The sequence below is a fragment of the Patagioenas fasciata genome, chromosome 1 (assembly GCF_037038585.1).
Source record: "Patagioenas fasciata isolate bPatFas1 chromosome 1, bPatFas1.hap1, whole genome shotgun sequence".
NCBI lineage: Eukaryota > Metazoa > Chordata > Aves > Columbiformes > Columbidae > Patagioenas > Patagioenas fasciata.
In genome coordinates this window covers 75473711-75499735 of record NC_092520.1, presented here as the reverse complement: position 1 = coordinate 75499735, position 26025 = coordinate 75473711, and the positions used below count along the sequence as shown (strand labels likewise).

At 48.0% G+C, this 26025-nt stretch overlaps 1 protein-coding gene across 6 annotated transcripts in view; it reads left to right on the top strand.

Moving 5' to 3' along the window:
• The window catches only part of LSAMP (limbic system associated membrane protein), a 1027179-nt gene extending 1016177 nt beyond the window's left edge, over positions 1–11002 (top strand). For all 6 annotated transcript variants that reach the window (XM_071809255.1, XM_071809249.1, XM_071809234.1 and 3 more), the window contains one exon: positions 3511–11002. In XM_071809255.1, coding sequence (XP_071665356.1) covers positions 3511–3608 — 98 coding nt within the window. In that variant the 3' untranslated portion in view covers positions 3609–11002. The remainder of the gene's footprint in view (positions 1–3510) is intronic.
• The last annotated feature ends 15023 nt before the right edge of the window (positions 11003–26025 follow it).

The window sequence follows — 26025 nt, the reverse complement described above, 5'->3', positions numbered from 1 at the left end:
ATGGCCTCAAATTGCACCAGGGAAGGTTCAGATTTGATATTGGGAAAAACTTCTTAACAGAAAGGGTTGTCAGGCATTGGAACAGGCTGCCCAGGGAAATGTTTGAGTCACCCTCCCTGGAGGTGTTTAAAAGACGTGTGGATGAGGTCCTTAGGGATGTGGTGTAGAGGTGGATTTGGCAGCGTTAGGTTAATGATTCGCAGAATCGTAGAATGTCCTGAGGGGATCATCATCATCAAGTCCAACTCCTGTCCCCCCTATGACAACCTCACAGTTCACACCATGTGTCTGAGGACGTTGTCCAGTCTCCTCTTCAATACTGTCAGACTTGGGACCATTACTATGTCCCTGGGGAGCTTTTTCCAGGACTCTGTGATCTTAAAGGTCTTTTCCAACCAAAATTATTCTATGATTCTATGTGGATGCATGCACCTGTGCGACTGGGTGAGTGTGCTTGCAGATGTGCACGGGTGGAATGGTGAATGTGCAGGTGTGTGGCGAGGTTGTGCATGTGCACATGTGGGTGTTGGGCAGCACGCACATGAAAAACGTGCTGCTGCAGGGGGGTGGTGCGCTCCCTCCAGCATGGACATTAACCCTTTGGTGTGTGGGTGCATCAGCTCCTACATCATTGGCGCACACAGTGCACAGCAGCACATACACGCACACACACATCATGCAAACACACACTGTCACAGCCAGCCAGGCCACAGCATGGCTGTTTCGAGGTGTGGCTAGGGAAGAAGACAGAAAGTAGAGAGTGAGTTGAAAACAGATACTCTTTCTAGCACAAAATCTCACTCAAAGATGAATGTTTTATTTTCTGCTAACATTTTCACTCTTTTGATTTTGCTGCAAGACCCAGAGGGTTATGTGCAGGGGCTTGCAGCAGCTTTGAGCCACACCAGGTCCCAGGGCTCCCAATCAGCTTGACACGCTGCCCGGCACCCACGCAGCTACACACAGGCAGTTGATGCAAACAACTGCTGGCATTTGCATGAGCTGTTGTGCACAAGACAATCAGGACTGCAAATGGAACAGCTTCTGTGGCCAGCCCCACCACCTCATTGGCACATGCAGGGAGCTTAGCAGGGAAACACGAGGACATATAGCTCACACCACTTTTCAGCTGTGGAAGTGGGAGTCTTGACTTGTCAAATATCCTCAAGCTTACACAAGCTCAAGCACAGCAGAAAGCTGTGTGACCCTCTCCCAAGTCCTTCATCACACTGTACCTTATGTGTCCTCTCTTATACCTAATTATTGCAGAAGCTCATGTCTTACCGTACCGTACCATACCATACCATACCATACCATACCATACCATACCATACCATACCATACCATACCATACCATACCATACCATACCATACCATACTCCTATCCCACACCACTCCCCACGCACACGAACTACATATGTATGTGTTGCACACAAGTCCATCCATGTGTTAGAAAGTATTATATTTTAGCCAAATAGTAAAAATGTGATGGTGGAAACTTTTTGTGGGCAGCACACCCCGCTTGGTGTGTTCTTGGTTGTTTGTTGGGCCAGAGGAGTCATATTCTGGGACTTCTTCACCATCAAAATGAGATGCAAATGGTCCCAAACATCCTCCCCAAAATCATTTGACCATCAAAGATGCTTTGTCTGACACACAGGTCAGCTAAGTGTAGTAGCTAAACTTGAATTTGTTCCTGAGCTCAGAGAGGGAAATAAGTTCCTGTCACCAAAAAAATAAGTGAAAAAACGGTACTGTAGGATTTGTGTGACAAGCCACAAAAGATGAGCAGGGAATAACAGAAAAAAAAGAAACCATAGATGGAATATAAATTTTCTACACAATTCAAGACATACTTATCTAATAATGAAAGAACAGCACTGAGGCACAAACAGCTGATCTAGTAAATGATGGGCTACATTAGGAAGAAATCACACAAAAGAAAGAGCTACGGAATTTCAGGGGCTCTGGGGACATCCTTCTTGGATTTGCTGCCTCTTAGCCACCAGCTGGAGTTTTAACAGCGATAGTGCTGCTGAGCAAGCTTGTGGCACCCATGCACCCTGCAGAGAGGGGCTTTTTGCCCAGTAAACTCTGCAGGTTGCGAGAGAGCACAACTGCACTTCAGTCCCACAGGGTTCTCCTGGGCAGGGGGCTGCTTTATTTGGCTCTCCCCTGTCATTAGAAATAGCTCTTCTTGGTGGTAAGCACATCTTTGTTCTTCCACAGCAGGATCAGTCCCAACACACAGACTCATCTTCATCTCCACGCTTCAGCATCTTCCTGCACCCCTTGTGCGTAAAGCACTGCATATACATACACCCTTATATATATGTAGACATACATATGCATATAGATGTATGTGTACATACATCTGTACATGCATGTGTACATATAAATGTACATATATGCATACACCTATGTGTACATATACGGGCTTTATTAATAATATATATTATATGCATTCTTATAGATACAGCGTGAATTAATGACACCACAACCATGTATGCCTCCCTTCCCCACTGTAAAGAAAAGGTTGCCAAGGCTTAGTATTGCGGGGTGAATTTAAAACAGCACTGCTGCCTTTAAAGCCGTCCAAAAAAGGGGACCCATAAATGAGGGGATGAATGAGAAGATGTCAAGAGTGTTAGCGCTTAATATTCCTGGAGCAAAGCTGCATTATTTGTTGCTGCGGCAGAGTGCTCCTCCCTGCCCCCTCTGACAGACCCCTGTGCATGCGTGCACACACGCATGCAAGTCCATTTCCCACCCTTATGAAAAATTAACCTCCCCAGCACACCCGGCGCCCTTGCCGCATAGGTGTCATGCCACAGGGCCATAAACGCAACAACGAAGCCTTCCTCTGCCCCAATTAAGAAATAAATAATTGTGGCACAGCTCCTGGGAGGGGAGGCGTCCTCTGGTTGGGTCCATGTTTTATTGATCAGACTGCTGTGATGAATCAGCCCCTGCAGAGCCGGTGTCTGGCTGCAGACAGGCACTGGCCACTGCACAGAATTACAACGAGCCCTGGAGTCCAGGGCCACCGCCTGGCAGTGGAGCCGGGAGGTGCGGGGCTGATGGCTGGGGCTGCCCCACGTGGAGGTGTGAGCCATGCCCCCATGCCAAGTGGCCAGCGGCTCCCAGCCAGAGGCACAGTGAGGGATGGGATGTGGTCAGCAGCCAGGGTTGAGCCTTCCTGCTTGCTCCAGGGCCTGTTTCTCCAGCCTGGGTGTTGCCCAGGGAGAGGCGCACACCATCAGAACGTTGGGCAGGAGAGCAGGATGCTGAGGAGCTGGGGGCAGGAGGCTGCAGCTGGCCTGGACAGAGGCTCACCTGAGTGGGAAGGTGGCTGTAGTCTGTGCAGCCCTGGCACCCTGCTGCAGGAGCAGCCCAGGGGCAAAACGTCGTGTTCCTCTGTTACCCCCATCTCACCCAGCCGCGTGTAATCTTGTCCTCTCATCTGTGTGTAATCTTGTCCTCTTTTCTCTCCCTTCTCGCACTCTGCAGGACCCGGCACAGGGAGAGTAGACAACGGCTCCATGAGTTTGGCCGTCCCACTGTGGCTGCTGGCAGCGTCCCTGCTCTGCCTACTCAGCAAATGTTAATACAAATCAGAATTAAAAATAATAATAATAATAATTAATAATTAAAAAAGAAACCCGACACGACAACAACACCACACAAAACAAACGCATTATACAGGAGACAGAGCGAAGAGAGGGGAGAGAGAAAAAAGGGGCGGGGGGAGAGAGATAGAGGACTGTTTCTTTCACAACTTTTGTGTGTTCAGGAGAGAAGAGGGGGGAGAGGAAAAATTACAGCAAAGAAGAATCAGCAACATTTAATCCGAAATCTTACAAGCCAGCTGTCAAGTCACCAACCATCTAGGAGGCAACATGAAGCAAGGGAGAAAATGGGGACCAGCAAGGAACGTGTCACCGGAGGATGGTGCAACATAAACAATCCAACAAAACCTGCAAAGCCAATCAAACAGATGCTTTTTCTTTTCTCTCCTCTTTCCTCTTTTCCATACTCCCTCACCTTCCTTCCTTCCTTCCTCCTCTTTCTTTCTTTTGTGGAAAGAGGTCTTTGCTTCGGTGTCTACAGCCACTTATCTTTTTTGGATGCCCTGGGTCATTTTTGTGAGCCGATGCTCAGACAATTCATACTTCTGAAAACAAAACAACAACAAAAAAGCCACAAACCAGAGCAAGTCACCTGAAGCTCTCTGCACACTGGTGTCCTGTGAAGAACCCCTTCCTCTCTTCACTTTACCCTGTGCTCCTGTGCACCCAGCCCTTGCTGAACACCTTCTTTCCTGTCCCCTCCTTCATGCAACATCACGCTCACTGGCCTGAACTAAAGCTGTGTCAAGTCTATTGAAAAAATACTTTTATTTTAATCCTCTTCCTCTCCTCCCTCAATTCGACCAGGTGTCTTTCTCCCGTATATGCCTGTGTGTGTGCGTGCATGCGTGTATGTGTGGCTCTCGCTCCGTCTTCTCTCTCTTTCTCTCTTTTTCTTGCTCTCTCTTAAGCATGCAAAAGGAACAGTCCATGTGTACATATGCTCATCCTGCTGTAGATAATGTCCTGGCTTGTAAGTGTGAGACAAGATGCTGAGAGATCACTTGAGCAGAGAAGAGGGGTGAGGAGACAGGGGCAGATGCAACACAGGTTCCCATGGTGTCTCCTCTTCAGTGGCCTCACTGGCTTTTTGACTCCTGGCCACCTAGCTTGCAAGAGGCAGTCTGCAGCCTTGTTTAGCTTTTTTTTTTTCTCTTCCACCTGCAACTTGTCTGGCTGTCAGCCTTCAAGTACCAGCACAGCAGCCCCTGTTACGCATGAGTGCTTGCACACGTGCATGGGGGTGTGCACGTATGTGCATTTGTCCAAACAAGCAGAAGAAACCAGGACTGGCCTGCAGCACTACGGAGTACAGAGTGTGACCGTCACTCTTCCTGGGGAGGGGAGGGTGGACCGGTGAGATGTGAGTGATGAGACCTTGGACATCACAGAGCAGGCATTCCTGTAGGTATAGTGCTTGTGTAGGAATGATGCCTCAACATGAAATCCACAATCTGGTTGTTCCTAACCATTTTGGTAGTCATGTTGTTCTTACTGTCCTCCATGTTATAAAATGCTCTGTAAGAGTGAGTGTGTTTGTGTGTGTGCACGTGTATGTGTGTATTGTATGCCACTGCTACTACAAAGCTCACTTTGCAAATTCCACGTTTGAAAGAAGTTGGGTCAGAAAATGTCCAGGACCTGTGAATGTAAGAAGAAAAACAAATATCAGGTCCAAAATCCTGGGCTTGTAAAGAAGGAGCTTCAAGTATGCAGCAAAGAAGTAGGCAGCATGATTCCCCTTGCTCTTCTCTTTTCTCATATGAACGGTGCTGATCTTGCTGGAGAGGGCTGTCACTTGCCATCACCCTTCCCATGGCAGAATCACATGCAGAGGTGCCAACAGGAGATGCTCCAGTGGCTCCTGAGCAGGGAGAAGGTGAGGGAGAGAACAGGCTGTGAGAAACAGGGTTAAGAAAATGCTGGTTGGTGGTTGGAAATTGCTGCACCAGCACCAGGCCTGCTGCAGGAGCCAGAGAGAGCAGTGGGAGGGGGCAAGCCAACAGTGGGATGCTGCAGCGGCTGCAAGGCAGGGGCAGTGGGGAGCAGACTCCTGTGTTTCCTGGCCAGACGCAAGCCCCAGCACCCACAGCAGCAAATACGATAAAACACAGGGTTCATCAGGTAGCCACTTGTTTTTTTTTTTCTGGGAGAACTTGAGTTAGTCCACACAATTTGAGTGACCAACCCGCAACAGTACAGTGCTTTACAGGTGCTTAGCACTACTGATCTTTCAAGCACCAGCAAGCTTGCTTTTCTGTCTTTGCCCTGTGAACTGGTGCAGTAGCAGCACTCTTGGTAGCCATGCTCGCTCGCTCTCGACGTCAAGGGGGAAAATACTTGGGCTTGCAGCCCTGTGGCTTGCAGGAGAGGAGATACCCACCGAGTGGTCCCTTGCCAGGAAGGAAAGTCTGTGAGCCCCATCCCCATCTGCACAGGGCTGGGGCACGCTCTGCCAAGGCCTCTCCCTGCTGCTCAGCGCAGCACTTTCACCTTGCGCTGCGGCACTGCGGGCGCCTGCGTCCTCTCTGCTGAGCTCAGCTGTTCTGGGCAGTGTCGGGCAGGCAATTAAGGAAAGCAGTCAAGGGCTCCTCACAGGCAGCCAGAGTGAGCGAGGAAAATATTAGAGACAGGAGAGTCTGAAGTTTGGGTGACGGCAGACTTGCTATAAATCTGCTGTGGATTTGGGTAGTGGTAAGTTGTGCTCCTCCCACTCCTACAGGCCCCAAAACCATTCCTGGAGGTGTTTGTGCCTTGGTGCAAGAGGGGAGAGCGGGAAAGTGGTGCTTGAAATCCACCCAAGGCATCCAGGGACAGCTTCCCTCTTCTGAAATGAGGCAGCTGTTGGTGGGACTTGTGCATCTCCTTTGGAGACTGGCGTGCTGTACCCCAGCAAAAAACATGCCCTGTATGCTTGGACACCCCAGTCCTCATGCCTGCTTCTCAATAAGGAGGGTGGTGTCATTTGATGTCTTAGTAGCAACTCCACATTTTCTACTTCAGCAGGGCTCCTCATCCCCCGGTACAGCTGCGAGCTGATGCTGGTCCCAGAAGCTGGGGCTGGGAGCTGCCCCCTCTCCAGCACACCGGCATGAGGGAAAACACCGCATGGCTGGCAGTTCTCAGTCTCGGGGCTGTACCTACAGCTGTATTTGTTGTCACAGGTGGGCTGCCTGCAGTGACTTGCTGTCACAGGCTGTTTCTAAGGGCTGGGTCAAGCCCACAATTTTCTTCAGGTTGAGGCTTCTCTTTGATGTCAACCTGGTTGCTATTGTAAGCTCTGTCCCGCGTGTTGTCCTCTACATGTGTTTTTATCACTGTGGGGTCACTCCTAGGCAGAAGGTTCACACACATCAGAGCCCTGTGGTGTGGTGGTGGTCACAAGTCCTGGCACTTCATTGCCTCACATCTCTTTTGGTTTTGAAGGAGTTTTGAGGGGATATTTTTTTAGATGTCAAGGCACAGAGGCTTATGGGTAAAGGCAAATATATTACTAAGAACAGGACACTTGTTTTTTGGAGCCATCTCCCTGTTAGCCAGAGGAAACAGCCACAACCTCGAGACTGGGATCTGGTCTTGCCTGCAGGATCTGGGCAGATCTGTGTCTCCATCACCCTGCTGTGAAACAGGGTTAAAGCCAGTTATTTGCAGAGCTGTCTGAGAAAATCCACAATGAGCAGGTATGCCTGTTGTCTGCAGCAGTGCTGGGAGCCCCACTCGTGCCAATGTCTGTTCCTAGCAAGGCTGTGGGAGTCACAGATGGTCTGAAGCTTGATTTACTCCAAGAAGCTAATCCTGAGAGCTGCCACATGTGTCATGGGATGCTGTGAACATCCCCCTCTTTCTCCTGAACTCCAGCAGGGATCATTCAAAGCATTTGTCAAGAGGAGAGCCCAGGTGAACATAGGAAACACAGGCAAGGTCAGCTGCTTTTCCCCATTCTGTTTCCCCCTCTGCCCTTTGACAGAGATGTTGCAAAGGGTTTTCTCATGTCTCAGGCCCTTTTCTCTGGTGCTTTTTTTCCTTCTTCCCTCTACTCCATGCTCATGTTGCTGTCTTCCCCATCCCCTCCCAAAAATCTGTGTTCTTGCTTCCTGCTGCCTCTCAGCTGGTTGGGGACTGAGGGAGATGGGAGTTTGGAATGGGACACCAGTTTCTTGAGCTTGTCAGTGTAATTGTGTTTGATCAATGGAGATTTAACATTTAATGTTATAGAAAGAAACAAAATGTGAAAGGAAAAAAAAAAAAGAAAAAAAAGAAAAAAATCGTATTTCTTCTACTGGTTTGTAAATATTATGAGAGTCACATGAGATGTCTGGTAATGTCCAAGCAGAGGAACAAAGACTTAGATTTAATATATGGCCCCATACTTCCTAGCAGATTTCTAACCCTTTCCAGATGACCGAGAGGAAGGGTGAGGGCAAGTCTTTCTGAAAGGAACTGGACAGGGGGAATGCAGCCACCCCGAGCCACATGAACTCCATGCATGACTGCAGCACGTTGCTTGGAGCGTGTGTCTAGTCAGATGGAAAACGAATCAGATGCTTGTCTCTGAACGGCTGGGAAGGGCGACGTGGGACGACGCTCCAGCCGACACCTGTATCTTGGCAGTTGTGTTCATTTTTGTTTGTTTGCAGCCCCGCAGCTTGCGGGCATGTTGCTCAGTGATGCACTTCCCTCCTCCGCCCTTCCTGCTTTCTTCACCAGTGAAGTTGTGTCGCCCCATGCTAGCACCAAGTGCATGTAAACGTGCCATTCACGAAGATTTCATTGGTGACATGCATTGTGTCGAGAGTTAGTCTTTGTCTGCGCACCTTTCTCACGCCACTGACTGTTCACCGCTTGGGCAGATCTCTTGTGTACTGCTGCCTGCCTCACTTTAGCTCAAAAGTATACCCAAGCCCCACCAGTACGTCTTAGCTCCGGGTGCATCCAGACCATGCCCCCAAGCCACCTGTTTGAGCAACCCCATTTTGAAAGTCCAAGCTCACAGCATGGACAAAGTCACCATCAATAGCCACATGGTCTCCAGGCTGAGTGAAACCTGCACATCTGGAAGAAATTTGGGTGAGCAAAGAGTGATGATTCAAGAGCATTTGGGGAAGAGGATCTGGGAAGTGGGAGGAGCCACTTTAGAGCCCTTCACAGCTCCACCAGCAGTTGATGTTTCAGCTCAATCTTTCTGCGGTGCTTGATCACTTCGCCTCTCCCTGATGAGGGTATCTATGGGCACAGGGAAACAGCCAACCCCTCTCACACCTCTGCTTCCTCGCCTTCAGTCACACTGACCCGCAGCCCAAATCATCGTGGTGCTTGATGTGATGTAGCAACTGACACTGAGGATGGCTAAACAAGACAGTCCTGCAGAGAGATGCTTGGGGGATGAGCAGTTCTCTCTCTCTCTTTTGATGATGCAAAAATCTTACTGCTTATCTGACTCAAGTACACAAAACTTCTTGAGTTAGGGATGCTGGGAGCAAACTGTTCCATGGAAAGAGCAGAACATCAGGCAGGGAAGTGATGGAGAAAGTGGATGGTAATTTCCAAGATGTGATGTCAGTGGAAAAGGATAGGGATGAGTGCTGTCCATCAATCATGCACAGTACTCCCAGGTTAGCCACTGAGGAGACCATGGCCTCTCAACACTGGTCTTCAAGGGGCTTCATTTTCAGTGGGATGCCCAGAATATTTTTTTCTAATTGCATGATTGCTGCTGACTAAGAGCTGTGTCACATCATTAAAACTTCTTTCTCTTCTCCTTCTTTTAACTTGCTAGAACGATGTTCAGGCAGCTCCTACAGCCCCCTCCTCCCCCCAGATTTTGCCTGATTGTTGGCTCCCATTAGGGCAATATGTGGTACTTGCTTATTGATTCACTCACCATAACAGGAAAGCAGAAGTCAGCTTGGTGAGGATATGTTGGCATGGTCCTCTGGATTTCAGTGGCTTGGGGCAGCATGTGTAAGGCAGGGAGACCAACCAAGGCAGGGCTTGGTAAAGAGGAGCAGCTCTCCTAATTAGCCCAGACAGGTGGCAAGCAAAGGGTCCCTCACTTGTTGCAGAGTCGGGTTAGCTGGTGCCACAGTGACTCAGCCTTCCCTGCAAGCCTTCTAGACGTGCCCAGGCAGCAGAGGAGGAAAGGGCACTGCAAGCCAGGAGGACATGACAGCAGCAGAGGTCGCAGGGCTGCATGCGCAGCTAGGCTCCTTAGACAGCACGGCTGGGGAAGAAGCAGAGATCATATCCACTAAGGGCTGATCCCAGATAGAGAAGGATCTTCCTTCCCTGCCTGTGCTCCTGGTGCATGAGGCACTCACCTCCCATTCCCCGGGGTGTGCACACCACACTGCAACAAGCCTTGGTGAGCAACACCATGTGAGACCATGGTGGCTCCAGCCATCCCCTCAGAACAGGTGTGTGGATGTTTCTGTACGTAAGATACGAGCCATGGTTGGAGACGAGAAGCAAGACCACTTAGGAGCCAGCCAACAAGGAGAGCACCTCCCAAGCAGGGCTGTCCTTCTCCAAAATTCTGACGTTTGCTCCCCATTTCAGCCATGCACAGGCACACACACGCACACCCTGTGACTTCTACTGCACGCACACCACAGACATCCTCATGGCTGCCATCCAGGCGCTCCCCTCTCCCACGCTCTCCATCCCACAGGCAGCCAGACGTGGGCTCCTCCAATTGCTCCCAGCAGTGGCTCTGTCTGCCCACACGGCCACATGGTGACCTCCTGAGAAGACCAGGAGAAAGCCCACCTGTCCCTGTGCCTCTGTGGAAGCACACGCCTGTGCCAGGACAGGGAGGAGGGGGCAAAGAGCGGGAACCTGCCTCCACGGAGCCACCATCACCTCCCAAAAATCTTTCAACTTTCCCAGCTGGAGCCAAGTTTCATCCTCTAGACCTTGAGAATGAAGGCCAGTCCCTTCTTCTTGCTACACAGTGGGGTGGTTAGAACTCTCCTCATTAACAGTGTTATATACATATAAATATATATATATATCTATATCTTTATATATATTTTTCCCCAGCACTGTAGACATGAGCTGAACTTCTCTTTAATGAAACGAGAAAACGGCCATTTTATTTTTTGCCATTGGTTTGTTTTTTGGAACTAGCTCTGTGAAAAAAAAGATTTTAAAAGCGCAAGTGTGTGTGTAAAAGAACCGATCAAATAAAAAAAAAACCAACCCAACGAATGAACAAAACCCAGTGATGGAAAATAAAAGAAGCTTTTTATTTTTTCTTTTCTCAATGTATTTAACTTCTGTTATCTCGTTTCTGTTTCTTTACATGTATGAATGCTCTGCTCTTCTGTGATCTTAAAAAAATACAAAAAAATACAAAAATGAAATAAACGTGAAAAGGAGGTAATGGTTCTTCATTTCCCCTCCCTTCCTTGCATACCCTGGCTTATCTCCTCACTTACTGTGTCTAGTGATGACTTCCCAGCCCACCCAGGGGATGCAGGCCAGGCTGCCCCTTGCTTCACCTTCCTTGGCAGGGCAAGATGGTGCAGAGCTGCAAGCAGGGCAGGGACAAGTGGCCTGGGGCTGAGGGTGCTGGGTCACCCCTCACAGGCTGGACTCTGGGGTGCGGTGCTGGGCAGAGAAAGGAGCAGCCAGGCTGTAAGTAGGCATGAATTGGGGCTGCCATGAGGAAAGGAGGTGTGCAGAGGCTGTCTGCAGCTGGGCAGTGTGGATGGAGCTGCAGTGCCCAGCCCGAGTGCTCGAAGTCAGCACTTGCCTTTGGCTCTTGCAAATAACCACATTCTTTTTAATTTAGTTGCATAGTTTTGGGTGTGTTTGTGTATACGTGTGTGTGCGTGTACAGGTTGGGATCAGGGTTGCAGTCTCAGGAAGGGAAGAGGGAGGAAGCAGATGGGAGGGATGGACTGAGGCTGAGCAGCCCAGGCGAGCATGAAAGAAGAGCACCAAAATACAGGGCATGACAGTGGAGATGGAGGAGACCAGTGAGGAAGTGGGCAGGAAATTCTGGCCAAGAGAGAAGGACACAGCAGTGGAGAGGCCAGGTTCTATGCTGAGGAGGGAGAGGGGAGACAGCAGAATAGAGAAGTCCTGAGGCTTGGAGCAAGGGCAGCCAGGACAACAGGGAGAGGCTCAGGAGTCTTGTACTAGGGGCACAAGCATAAAAAGAATAGGTTGAAGAAAGAGAGCAGAAGGGAGGGGCCAGCAGAGCAGCTAGGGCAAGTTTATAAGAAAGCACAGCCAAAGGGGTGAAGAAACCAAGAAGTGGGTCCAGGGAGTCTGGTGAAAGGAGAAAGCAGCACGTGGGGTATCTCAGCATGGTAAGTGAGAAGGAAGGAGAGCCCAGGGTGTCTACAGCTAGATCAGTCCAGTGGCGGGATCTGACCAGCACGTAAGAGCCACCTGGATGTCACAGCCTTGCAACACCTTCCTTGTCCCAGTGGGAGAACTTGCTTTTCCTGGCAGGCCCTGGGGACACAGTCAATATGCTACAGCCCAAGACAGCGGCGTGGGTGGGATCCAGGCCCTGGCCATGCAGCAGGACTAGGGCAGCACAGGGCTACAGCCCATGGGGGAACGGAGGAGTGTGTGCCCGCACCTGGGGAAAGGGAACTGCAATGCTGGAGCAACAACACAAGGCTGCACCTGGCCCAGCTCAGCTCACACCGAAGCCACAGCTCTGAAAGCAAGGTGGTCTTGTCCTCACACGACTGCAGGAACCCAAAAAAACAGGGCTTCTTGTTTCTGGGTTTGTTCTGCCCAGCATCTGCGTGATGCCTATGAAAAGGTTTACCAAATTTTGTTTCTGGAACAGAACACATAGGACAATGAAAGCCCAGTTTTCAGTAGAGTACTGACTTGTTTCTTAAATTGCTTGAAATTAAATAAAACCTGCTGTCAGAGACTAAGCACAAACAGAGGTACATCAGTAAGCACTAGGCGTAAGCAGAACTGTGAACGTGAACACGACTAGCGCTTCCCACACCTTTCCTATTTGAGACCGAGAAGAAGCAGTTGATTATGAACCCTCCTCTGTTGCTATCATTCTCTCCCATGGCACTGGGAGACCTGAGGAGTTAGGGGACAAGGGGTGAACCCCAGTGAGAGCCGGTGGGAGGACCGCCAAGCTGGGGTATCAGTGTGCTCTATGGATTATGAAGGTCAGTACTGAGCTTTATTGGCCAGCCGCTGAGGTGGAAACAAACCATGCTTCTTGGTGCTGTACATGGATGTCCTCAGCACTACCAGGGCTCCACCTCAATGTCTGCTCTGAACACACCTGGAAAAGCTGTCTGTGCCATTTCACCTGCACCACCCTAAAGCTGAGACTAAAAAGAAGATAAGCAAAACCCAGGCAAGCAGAGTGTCTCTTTTCATTAACATTTTAAATGGTTATTTTAATGGTACATTTAACTAACACTAACTTATCCATGGGAAGAGAATTTGGCTGTTAGCACTGGCATCTGCTTAACAAACTGAAGCTTTGCATTTGGTGAGGCGTGAGCATAACACCAATAGTATTACTTGCTAACAGCAGACTCATTAGCATTAATTGCTGCATTTACTATCACCAAGAGCTTTCTGTGTCTGTAACATCAGTTATTAGATGTAACCTATTCTCACTGCAAAAGGTACATAGGAAATTATTAGCAATGATGATGACCTACTGGTAAATGAGGATCTAAATTCATGGCACTTACCATAACTCAAAACTTCCAAAAGGGTAAGAAAAGTGATGAGACATTCTGCGAACTCATTTTTTCTCACTGAAGAATGGTCTTCAAACACAGCTAAATTGCCATTGGAAATGAGTTTAAGGGTTATGGTGCTCAAAGGCCACAATAAAATGTGTGTCCATAAAAATATCTTGCAATTCAGCCAAGACTGGCTTTTGCTATCCAAAGCAGGCATTGTCAGAATAAGCAAAGAGCTGGGTTTAGGGTGATAAGCTGTGATGGATAAAACACCTGCTCAGATTTGCCACAAGTGTGCACCGGTTGGCCCTATTAAAATTGACAGGACTTGTCAGTTGTACTCATCAGCAGCTGGAATCCCAAGGCAGTGTATTTGTCTTACAGACGCTATATTTTGATGCTCAGGACTTTTCCATAAGATTTCTCAAAATGTGACACTTCAGGCTGGGTTATAAGTCAGGACACGAATGTCACAACTTCCCACAAAATTCAGATCCAAGCACACCAGAAGCATGGGGGCACCGTTGAGTGGCTGTGACATGGGATACATATTAGACCTGGAAATTTCAATTCCTTGCTTCCAGAGACTTACCTGTACCTAACATCTGTTACTGGTCTGTTGTCTGTGTTACAAATTCTGTCCATACATGGCAGGTGTGGTCTCTGTAAAAGCTTGAGAACACACTGGAGAGTATGAGTGTTACAGAATGTTTTCTGATGATTAATGCTTTCATACCATATGGTTTATAGAATATTTACTACTTCTTCTTCAAAAGTGCTGCCTTTTCAGCTTAGCTTTGTGTTGGTTTGTCTGAAAATGGGCTAATTTTCTTTGTGCAGTTAGAAACTTTTCTTTTTCATAGCTAGCACTATTATTTGGACTTAGTTTGAGAACAAGAGATAACATCCCAGCACAGAGTTAATGTTTTTAATTGCTCTGGTCTGAGAGCCAAGGACGTTCTGAGCTCTGCCCACAGGTGTGAGGCATCAAGGAAGGGGGGCAGAGATGGGGCAGAGCTTGACTGACATCCAGACTGATCAATAAGTGTATTCCATTCCATTAGTGTGATGCTTCAGATTTAAGGAGAGTTGGGAGCTTTGAGTCTCTCTGTCTCTGGGGCACTTTCACTCGAGTTGGGAGAGTTCGGTTGGGACGTTTAGTTTGGCTTTTGCCATTTTGCGGAGGCCTCTGGGCCTTTCTGCCTTTTTCCTCTCTTTTCTTTCTCTGGGATTGGCTTTGGGACCAGGTGCTGTTTCCTGGGCCTGGCTGCTCAGCGTGTTTGTGAGGAATTGCCTTGAGTATCCTTTATTTCTATTTTATATATATATATTTACTAGTAGTGTATTAGTATTTTGTTATTTTATTAAACTGTGTTTGTTTCTCCTTTCCCTTTTGATTCTCTCCCATGCTGGGGGTGGAGAGGGAGAAGTGAGTGAGCAGCTATTGTGGTTGTATTGCTAGCTTGGGTTAAACCCTGACAAGCTTAAAAATAGTGCAATGACCAGGAAGCTAGAGGAATGAATGTTTTAACCGTTTTTCACAGAGAGGAAGGTGCTAATTGAAATGCAGAATAGAGTGGTCTTACATTCCAACAACCTTGGTGATAAATTCAATTTTAAATCTTTCAAAATATTACAATTAAAATGCAAATCGCTGGGAAGGAATAACACTACTCTGCCAGATGAGAATTGCTCCAAAATTGTTACAGGGTAGCAAGGCAGCCTTTAGACTTGTTTTGGAAATCACACCTCTGCATTGATCTGCTATTGCCCCTTCCTTGGGTGCTGATTTTTTTTCCATCCAGCTCTGTGCCTGGGACTTGAGTGTCACAGTCCCCTGATGCCTGTGGTGACAAGCAGCAGTACTAGCAATGAGAAAGTTTGTGGAAGTCATTGCTAGAAGTGGACGGTCCCACCTTCTTCTGCCAGCTCAACACCTGGATCTGGGTTTTCCATCTCTTGGAACCCAGCCTCCAAGACTTTTTCTTTAGCTTGCAACGCATTTTGCAGCCCAGTCCTCCCAGTTGGAGAAATCACCCCTGGGCCTGAGCTGCTCAAAGATGCCTGTTACTGACAATTGATCTGGCAGCCAGTGACTGCTGTCACCCCAAGGATGATATAGGCGGGCATCTCTGTAGGGAGCTGCACCTCCTGATGTTCTTGGGGACCCCAGAGATATGGAGAAGACATGGGGATTTGTGCTGCTGGCTGCAGAGAAGGATTTACTTCCTGGGGGACACAGCTGAGCGCCTCTTTGTAAGGAGCGGGCAGCTCCAAGTGAACCCTGAATCAGCATGAGGGCAAGGATGACAAGCTCAGAGGGCATTTGCAATGCTACCCAAGGCCTTCCTGCTCTGTCCTTGTTACCCCTACTAGCTAACTGAAATGGAAATAAGGAAAGAGATCAAAGGTCTCTGGAAAGCGGGTGTAACACTTGCAAATGAAGGTTTGCAATTGCTCTAAAGCACTTCCCTGGCCCCCTGCCCCAGGCAGCTACCGCAGGGAGTGATGTGTCCTTGGGCAGTGGAGGGATGTGGCATCCTGAGGCAGCCAGATCAGACTAACAGGAGCCCATTGCAGCTGAGTGATAGCAGAGTTAACAAGCCAGGAGGCACTAAGAAGATTGACTGAAGAAAGAGGGGAAAAAAAAAAAAGACAGTGGAGGCACTTTGTGCCTCTAATGATGGCTGTGATGTGGCAAATGAGGGAAAATTAGCACCAGACAGACAAATGGAAACTCATTTCAAGAGGCACTGAATGAGGCAAAATTGCAAATAGAAGCTCAGGAGATTAATTCAGTAGCAATGAAGCTTTATCTCCCAAGGAATCCAGTGCTCCTTCACACTCCCTTGCTCACTGTCTGTACCCTCAGAGCACACCTTCCCTGCCCTTTAGTGATCCCTCACTCTTATATGAATACTAGAGCCAAGAAAACATTTATTCAGAGCAGGAGAGTGAATTTGCTTTGATGCCCTTCTCCCTCACACCTTTTTAAATCTGTATCTGCAGCAAAGGTGGGAAGTCATCACTACTGCAGTGGCCAAAAGCTGACCTTGTGCTCAGCTTCACATGACAGACTGAGAAACTGGGATGGCTTGATCATGGTTAGGGTCAGGGAGGTTTTAGCTCAGGACATAAGGACAGCAGCTGTGTGAGATGATTTTTGCTTGTATACCAGAGGGAATAGTCCCCTTCCACAGCCGGCTGGGCAATTTCACTTAATGAATTGCTGAATTCTGTCACTGTCCATCTCTGAAACACTGGCAATGCTATTGTGTTCTCCTAGTCTGTCTCTGTGACATGTGGTTGTTTTTTAGCCGTGTACCCTTTTGCCCTAGGAGACATAAGCTTGTCAATGGTGGGAAGAGGTGTGTGTCATGGAGAGAGGGCCTGTGCACCACTCTGTGCATCCTTCTACACCTGGTGCCCACTCCAGGGTCACCTGTGACAGAGGAACAAGACTTGACAGCCACACCTGTATGTAGAACCTATCAAATAGGAGGGATTCACCCATGTCATATAGTGATGAGACTCTGTGCTTGACAAGTGCCACAGAGATGAAGAACAGGTATATGTGGCATCTATGATAGGACAAGGGGTAGTGGTTTTAAACTAAAGAAGAGGAGGTTCAGGCTGGACATGAGGAAGAAATTTTGTACAATGAGGGTGGTGAAACACTGGCACATGTTGCCCAGAGGGTGCCCCATCCCTGGAGACATTCAAGGCCAGGCTGGATGGGGCTCTGAGTAACCTGATCTAGTTGAATATGTCCCTGCTCATGGCAGAGGGGTTGGACTAGATGACCTTTCAAAGTCCCTTCCAACCCAAACTGTTCTATAATTCTATGATTCTATGATCTACTTGGGAGCCTTGAAGCCATGCTGTCCCCTAATAGCAATCTTGCTCTACAAATTTAGTCTGCTGGACAGGCTATTTAACTGAGCTGCTTTCCTACAGGAGAGGCAGCCCTCAAGAAGGGCTGCCTGGGCTGTGACTCCTCTGTGTGCACTCTGTGCCTGCAACAGGACCTCTGACGCTGGGCTCACTGGTCCCTCTGATGCTGGATGGACACCAACATCCCCCCAGTGCCAGCAAATGACCGTGGGCAAATCCATCAGAGGCACAGGCAGTGGGACCCTGCTGAGCGGGGCAGAACTGCAAAGGCTGAGTCTCACACAGGGCTGGAGTGCACTGGTAGGTACCAGGCTGCTCTAATAATTTCCTTGTAATGAGCAAATTAGCTAAAATTGAAGCCAGTCTCCAGACACTTTATGAACAGATGAAAGAAGTGTGCTGCCTAGGGAGGTGTTTGATGAGTGCTCAGCTCCTGTGTTTTTACTTATTCTCGTGCTTCTCCACTATTCAAGTCTCCTTTCCACCTTTATTGCTGCTAGATAGTAAAGCTTCTTGCAGGTTTAGTGTTTGTCTCTTCCATTTCTGTTTCGAGTGCATGATTCTGTTGAGCAAGCACGAGACATTTGGCCCACATCGATTATTTATGAAGGTGGGAACCTTTTTTCTCAGCAGCTTAGTAACTTAACGGTGGTGTAGAAAGAGGCTTTCTGGAAGTAGCTGCATGTCTTGCAAGAGCTGGGAGACAGGGAAGGAGGTTGAGAGGTGCTGCAGTACCTGATAGTGAGGGAGTGGAGAAGAGAGACAAGTCAGGCTGAACTCACTGTAAAGGGTGATTTATCTATTATGCCACCAGAAAGCAGGGGTAAAATTATACCCTCGGGAATTGATAGAACTTTACATTCACCTTGCAGAGGTGCTAAGAAAACACCAGTAGAGAGTGAGGCCCATTAGTATAATTTCCAACAGAAGGGATGAGATTTTCAGGGGTGAGTGCAACAAGATCATTGTACCTCTGCTTGTGATGGGCTGGAAGCTCATCCCTCAGCATCGTGTGCAGGCAGATGCTTCGCAGTTGCCTGGGTGCCGGCTGTACAGCCTGACTGTGGGTGAGGGCAGAGCTGAAGAGAACAAAGGATTTCTAGCTCAAGCCAGGCTTAGTGGGAGAGGCATTGCAGCCCTCCGGTGAGACTGCATACCGTGATTTCTGCAAAATCGGGCAAGTCACGCACATGTAATGGGTCACTGGGACCTGGTCAGGTGGAAACAGAAGATGAGTTTCCCTCCACAGCCCCTGCCCTTCCACACCCAGCCTTTTGTATTTTCTCTCTTTCTATTGCCTATCTGCTCACATTGCCCTTTACTAGTCCAGAAGATAGGAAAAGAAACACAGCTGACCAAGTGTTCACAAAATAAATTTGCAGAAGGACACCCATATGAAATAACACACCATTGAAAGAATATGTTCTCAGGACCCCACACCCAAATACAAGGCTGGTAGCCTGCAAAGGTGTTATCCCTTTCTTATCACAAGTATGCAGGAAGGGAAATCCATTGCTTATTGAAAACTGCTCTAGAGCAAAACAAATAGATCAACACTAAAGGACAGGAGCTGAACTGTTTTATGAATGAAGATGCTATTAGCATGTGCTGCAAACAAGATAATGGAATATCAGTTCAAATTTCACTTTGTTGTTACTACTAAATTGGAATCCTACACAGAGTTTTAGTTTTCCTAAAAAACTCTCATCGCTTCTGCTCTTCCCTTCATCTAGTGACAGCTGCACCTGTTAGATTCCAATCTGTCCCACGGCTTATGAAAAAAATATTTTATGGAAAAAAATATTTTATGGGAACATAAATTTAAATGCTGCTCCAGCATCAGTGCCTTACAGACAGAAAATGTTACAGGAGCTGCCTTTGAGGTGACAAGCCAGGTTAATGAGAGCAAAGGAGGAGGGCAGTCTGCTTCCTTCTTTAGCTGCATGGTGTCAGGATGTGCCATGACATTCTCCCATGGGACAAAAATGGGACAAGGGCAGGACATAGCTGGGAGCATCTGCAGTCAGCCAAGGAAGCACAAGCAGGCACCATGGATCTTGAGACTGGTTTAGCAAAGGACGGATCACAGGGATCTCGGCCATCATTTAAAAGTACAGCTTTCTCCACCACAAGCAGGGCATCAGGGATAGCTGCTGAGGGAGACCGATGTCTCTGTGTCACGGATGCAGAGTCTCTACACCACCATGACCTATCAGAGCCAGCCAGGAGAGGAGAAAGTACAACTCTTGGGGTCCCTCTCAACTGAGCCAATACCCGAGTGCATTCGCCATGAGCGGGTTCTGCTTTTCAACCAGCTGCGGGGCTGAGGCTTTCCGTGAGGATTGCTGAACAAGAGGCAAATCTAATTTTCCCCTTCAGCAGTCTCAACAGCAGCAGAAAGCAGGGCTGATCTGTTTCGAGCAGCACAGGGACGCTTTACTGTGGCTGCCATGGCTCGCTGGCTGCTCTGCCTCCAAACCCTGCAGCAGTAGTGCTGCCGCCCCTGACTCCCCTCTTCATTGACACGGTGCAAGGGGGACACCCCCAGTCACTGACACAGTAGTGCTTTGCCTTCCTTATGCCAAGGCCTCCTAAAATCCTCATCATTCTCTTTCCCTGTCATATCAGCTACCATGTCAGCACATGGCAAAGGCTGCCCAGTTCAGGTGGCCATTGCTGCACTGCTGGCTGAATGACAGTGGCATTTAAACCTGGATACCAAGAGAAGCATGAAGGGTGGCTGACTGTGCTTGTCTGCAAGCAGAGACCTGTGTCCATGTGTAGTGCCAAGACTCCATGCGCAGCTCAGCAGGCACAGAGAGGTTACTGGTGAGCAGCCGAGTGAGCTAAGAAGTTTGTTAGGAAATGGACTGCCTTAGCTTATTGAATGATTTGGTATACTGCTCCTTACATGGTTTAGAAACTCACTCAGCATAAGTTTGCTTAGCATAACTTCTACAAGCTGTAAACCTTTGAAACTTTCTTCGTCATAAAGTAAAAGAGGCCTCCGAGTCTTCAAACTATAGAAGATAAGGAGAGCTGTGTCCCTGGAGATAAGTAAATGAACAGAATTGTGTCTAACAAGACAAAACAGAAGAGTGTTTTGGATACTGTCAAGAACTTGTTTTCTTCAGCTGCAGGTGGAAAATAGCAACTGAAGGTCAGAACTATAATTGACAGCCTGTCTGACAAAAATGAAGCGATCCAATGAAGAATGGAAAGATCCCAAACTCTAATTTTACAGTTGACCTGGAGTGACGCAAGGGCAGTGGGAGTGTAATTGTCCAAGTTTTTTCTATTGAGGGTCCCTCTTCAGTTGGCACCCAGGTCAAGCTGCTCTATGCCATACCTTTCAAATGAATTGTTTATTTTAGAAGAATTTCTGGAATCCTTGCCTGAGTCTCTGCTGTGTGAAACCCAGAGAAAAGAAACTTTGTTAACAAAGGTGTTTCTAGTTTAAAATTTGATCTTATGAGTTTAATAAAGATGAGCTAAAAGAAAGCACACATGTGCAAACTTTTCTGTGATTACGGTAGGCTTATTCAGAGCCATGAGGCTGGGAAACACTATTCAGGGAAAGACAGAGGTAGGCAGTGCACTGAGTGGGTACATGCTCTCCTGAGGCATTTCACTTAGCAAAGCGTTCACCTACAGAGATGGTCCCAAGAAGCCTATTCCTTGCTGGGTGTTTTGCTTACAGAGGAGTTCCCCAGAGATCATCCCTGGAGATGCTTTTACCCTTAGAAGACAGATGTCTTCATGGTATGTATTTTTAACAAGGCTTAAAGGTATGTTTTATTCCCCTACTCTTCCCTGCAGAATAAATACTTCGGAGCAGAGCAGTTATTGATCTGATCTGCACAAAATCCTGAGAGACGAGCTCAGTTGTGTGCATTGACACAGCCTCTCCCCGCACCCCTGGGCAAGCAGCAGAGCCCTGCTGCAAAATCAGGGGGTAAGTGTCGCAAAATATCTTGAGGGTCTAAGCTTTCACAGCCCTGTGCTGTAACCATCATCCTTTGCGTGGCGCTCCATGGGTTGTGGGGATAACGTTGTACCCAGGAGTACTGACAGCTCCCAGGTAGAGCATGGTAGAAATACCATGATGCTAAGGCTGGCAGAGTAATGAGGTCTGGAGCCATCACCAGCGATATGAGACAGTCTTTTCATCTTGGTATTGCTAACACCAAATTTGAATGGCTAGAACTGGCCAGCCATTTGGGCACCCAGATTTTGCTGGAGCATCTTATTTACTTGTGATGGCAACCAAAAGCCAAGTGCCTGTGTAAGCAATGGCCTGCTCATGCAAAGGCCCTTGAATAAATAAAAAATTGGAACCTGGAAGATTTGGGGAAAAGGTTTCTGACCATTTTACTATTTTCTTGTATTAACAGAGAGGAGAAGTCACATCTCCCATGTGTAAATGTGCCTGGGTGGAGAAGTAAACCTCTGTTTGTGAGCTTCTCCCTTGCTTCAGATGAAAATGCAGGTTTGATCATATGTCTCTTTCAGGGTACATCTGACAGCAGGTTTTGCATTTTAAACAAAGGGACACTTCTTGCCATGTAATGGCAAACACAGTAGAGATGGAAAGGGGTTCCCGGTTTCTGGGCCCAGTGATCCCCAAGCTCCACAAGAAAGCAACAAACCAGAGAAGCATGACCTTAATGGCCTTAAATGCTTCCAGTCTGTGTAATATTGTGACAGGATCATCATGTGGATTTTGCTAGTGCAGTGTCACAGGTAAGGAAATGACAGCTACAGTAGTGTGAAGCATCCAAACCTCGTCAGGCTAACAGAGGCAGACGGTAACTACTGAGGGATGAGGAGGAACCTGAATCCTTCTTCCACCTGTGCCCAGTACCTCTGTGAAATCACTGGAGAAGTTCTATGAGGGATTGTTTGCTGTGGGGCTGATAGAAAGCACACCGATAGAAAGTGAAGGTACGACCATGATCTTTGCAGATGCCCACAGCCTCATTCCAGAAGATCCTTCAGAAAAGTTCTGATGAGCCATGAATGGTGCTCTTCCTTACAAGACATGCACTTTGATACCTCAGAGAATGCTTTCTGTTCTTACCTCAGCAGTATGTTTTCTGACTGTCTCAGCTAAACCAAGTAGTTTGATTCTTTTGCAAGTGCCTGTCTGCTGCTTTATAATTTCACACTTACTGGTGCTTAGAGTCTTGATTTGTGCTTTTTCTACAGAGAGAGAGTTAATTGCCAGACTCTGGACTTGGCATGTTTAAACTTCTGATCTGACTTGTTTAAAGCTGGGACCATTCAGGTCTTTATCCTGCCTGGAAAGAGAGTTGGAAAAAAAGGTGTAGATAGCCAAGTCTCACCCTGAGACACTCTGTATCTGCTCATGTGCTGTTGCTGCTGCTGCTTTACAAACTCCTCTCTCCTTTCCTGGAAACAAATAAATAACCAGACAACCCAACAGCTCAGATGTAAGGGCTTGAGCTCTTCATCATGAGTGGGGTTTGGCAGTGGGGTGAAAACATGCAGATTCATTCATAGAGATGCTGTGTGGAGCTGCCATGGAAGAGCCTGTGGGTGTATGATGAATTAAGCTGATTCTGGGCACGTTGATTATAATTTCAGGGAGATGTGGAACATCCTGCAAATACTTACATAAACATCTGATTCCTGGGCCACACACACGTGTTTGTGTGTGTATGGGAGGGAAGGGGAAGTAGCCTGACAACTGTTTTGAGAATAAGAATAAATAGGTGCTGTTGCATCTGTGACATTGTTCTGGTTTTTAATCTAGCAGGAGGAACCACAGGAATTAGTACATTTATAATCCTTATTTCTTTCTCTGCCAGACAGAGTGAACAACTCATTAGCATGAAGATTTTGCTCTTTTTGTTCATCCAAATACTAATGTGGAGAGAAGCCACGTGGACTTCGGTGTCACTTGCTGAGCACCTCTTGCATTTTCTGCTGTGATAGCACTAGTGCAGGAACAATCTTTTTTCTTAGGGCACTATCCAGGTCCTACTGTAGTTCATGCAGTCCTTGATAAAAACTTACTTAGGACTTTAAACTGCAAGCTTTAGGAGCGTGTCTGATGTAAATGATGTTTAAATCCAGAGCAGAATGTTGCTCTTCTCCCCACCCACCCAACATCTCAGAGATATTTGGTTCTGGGACTTTGTTGGGGGCATATCTGTTAGTTAGACTATTTAAGCCCTGATTTAGTACCTAAAAAGTCTGGGAAATGTCAAGCTGGAGAGAAAGAAAACAGGAAAATGGAAATCAGTATGTCTGAGAAGGATCTATTTTTGTATCATGGTGGTATGTGCCACAAGTCCAGTTGCTCTTGTTTTGTACAAGGTGGGGATGATGCAGATGATGCTCTGAGATCCCACCTGGCCCTGATCTTTTGGGATACTTCCTACAGCAGAGTGCAATGGCACTATTTATTACACCCTTTCTCCACACTTCCCAGCACTGCCTCATCAAAGCTCTGGACTTTCTCTGTACCCTAGCACAGCATTAGTGCTGAGGTAAGGAGGAAACTAATTGCCTACAGGCAGTTTTCATCAGCCTGTGCAACTCTTACAGAGTTTCTAGCTTTGCAGATGATGAAGACAGGCAGGGAGACAGACATGGGGGGATGGTTGTGTGTGATGGGGGGGGGTGGGCAGTAACTTCAGATAGCACTCGCTGCTTAATTGATTTCCTTCTTTCCCGACTGTATTAATCAGCTCCCTGTGTGTGCTGCCCAGGGCTCATTTCAAGCCATTTTGTGGACCTGGTGAGAGGGATGGGGAGTGGATCTCTTCCCAGCATCCTCTGGTCAGAGCCACAGGTCCCTTTATCTGTCTTCCTGGCTCCACAGCAGTGTACTTTCCACCAAGTCCCTCTTCAATGCTCTCTAATGTAGGAGGAGGTGAGCATGAAATGGACTGCTAAAACCCATGAATATTTCAGAGGAAAAAGTCAAGGGACTCCATTAAATTCTCTTCAGTGTCTGCAAATGGAGCTGGGGGGCGGGTGTGCTGGCTAATGGGGAATTCCAGTGGCATTCAGGCAACGTCAGGAATGCACCTAGCAACTTCCAGGCTGGTGTGACTGTATGATGCTATCTAAAGCTTTGCTTTTGGACCATCCCTGTAGAGCCACCCAGCGCTGCTGCTATCCTCTTCTTCCCCAGACAAGCCCAAACAACTCTGCCACCAGTTGTGCCTTCTGCTGCCACAGCCTGTCCCTACATACCTACCCAGTATTTACCACTCAGCTTACCCCAATTGTCCTCAGAGGTACCTCTTTCCTACTACCACACTGACAGCATGCCAGACTCCGCCCCTGATATGCCCAGCAGACCTTTGGCTGTTTTTTTAACACAACGCACTCCTATAGTAGCCTGTCACCAACCAGCACATTGTTTACTAGCATCCCTCCCAGCTCACCTACCATCTTCACCCAGCCCCTTAACCAAGCCCTCATCCTCATCACAGACTCCTCAAGACATCTTTTACCCCCGCATGTCCCCCCATCAGCAAACAGCTAGAGCAGCGGCAGCTTTCAGAGCAACAGCCAGACAGAGCCTGACAGCCCCATATGTTTCAGCAGAGACAGTTCCTCCCTCTAATGGGCCCAGAGGAGCGCAGCTTTCAAAGGATTCAGCATGGAACTGACAGGCTGGAAAGCCTTATTAATGGGTTCTCTGCCGGCGAGGGGCTGGGAGACAGAGAGTGCCAACAGCCCTGCAGCCCCGGCATGGTGAGGCAGAGCCAGCCCTCCCCAGCTGCCAATGTCCCACACTCTGGTGCTCCGCAGAGGTGAGTGAGCCTTCCTCTCCTTCCTCTCAGACATGAGACATGGTGGTGATGCCCCCAGGGTCTTCAGCTTTTTCCTAGGGACCAGTCAGCATGCAAGGTCTTTTAAATCTGTGTACCCTTCATCGCACTTTGCTCTTCTAGACCTAACTCCCAAACAGGCCCTGTGGGATGTCTGGCACGAGGCTTGGCTGTCACAAGTGGAGAGGAGCCTGGACGTGGCAACCCATGGCTGTAGGTCTCCTCTGTCTTTGCTACTGAGAAGTGGTGGGGTCAGGAAGCCGAAATGTCGGTGCTCAGAAACTACTCACCCCTTTGCTAGTGCAGGCATGGCACATGAATTGTCTTCTGGTCTTTAACTGTCTTCTAAAGAAGGTGACCCATCACCACTCACGGGGCTGCTCCTCATGGATTTCTTCTCCTTGGTTTCTAAGAACATTAGTCCTTCATATCAAAAGCCACCACTGTCTCCTTTGTTAGACATCAGCCTCCTCTTAGGCCACCATTAAATCTGGCAGTTTCTTAGCTTTTGCTGTGTTGTTCTTAAATCACTCAGGTCCACCTCAAAATTAAAGACACCCAGGAAGGAAAGCCTCAAGCCCCAGGCAAACACAAGGAAGAGGAATCTGCCCCACAGCATCTGCAGTGAAATCGTCCCTCCAGTTATTCATGAGCTGCTGCACAGGCAGGAATCAAATCAGACTCATCAAAATTTAAACCACTGACTGACTGTGCTTAGATAAGGGGCCAAGGATGGGAACACTTGGTGTAGCGGGTGAAAGTTGAACCTACTCCATTAGACCTCTTCTCTAATGAGACAAACTGTTTTCCCTTCTTTGGGTCAGGGTCCTTAGGATAGCCACAAAACCTTTCAGAAGATGACTGTCTCAAGACATAAAAAAGGGCCTAATCATGGCCTCAGTAGAGAGACACCTCAGAAGCATCTTTCAGTTCACCCTAATTAACCCTTCACTGTTATCCAGCCAGTGATGACCTGTGTCACTCTTCCTCTCTCCTGACCCA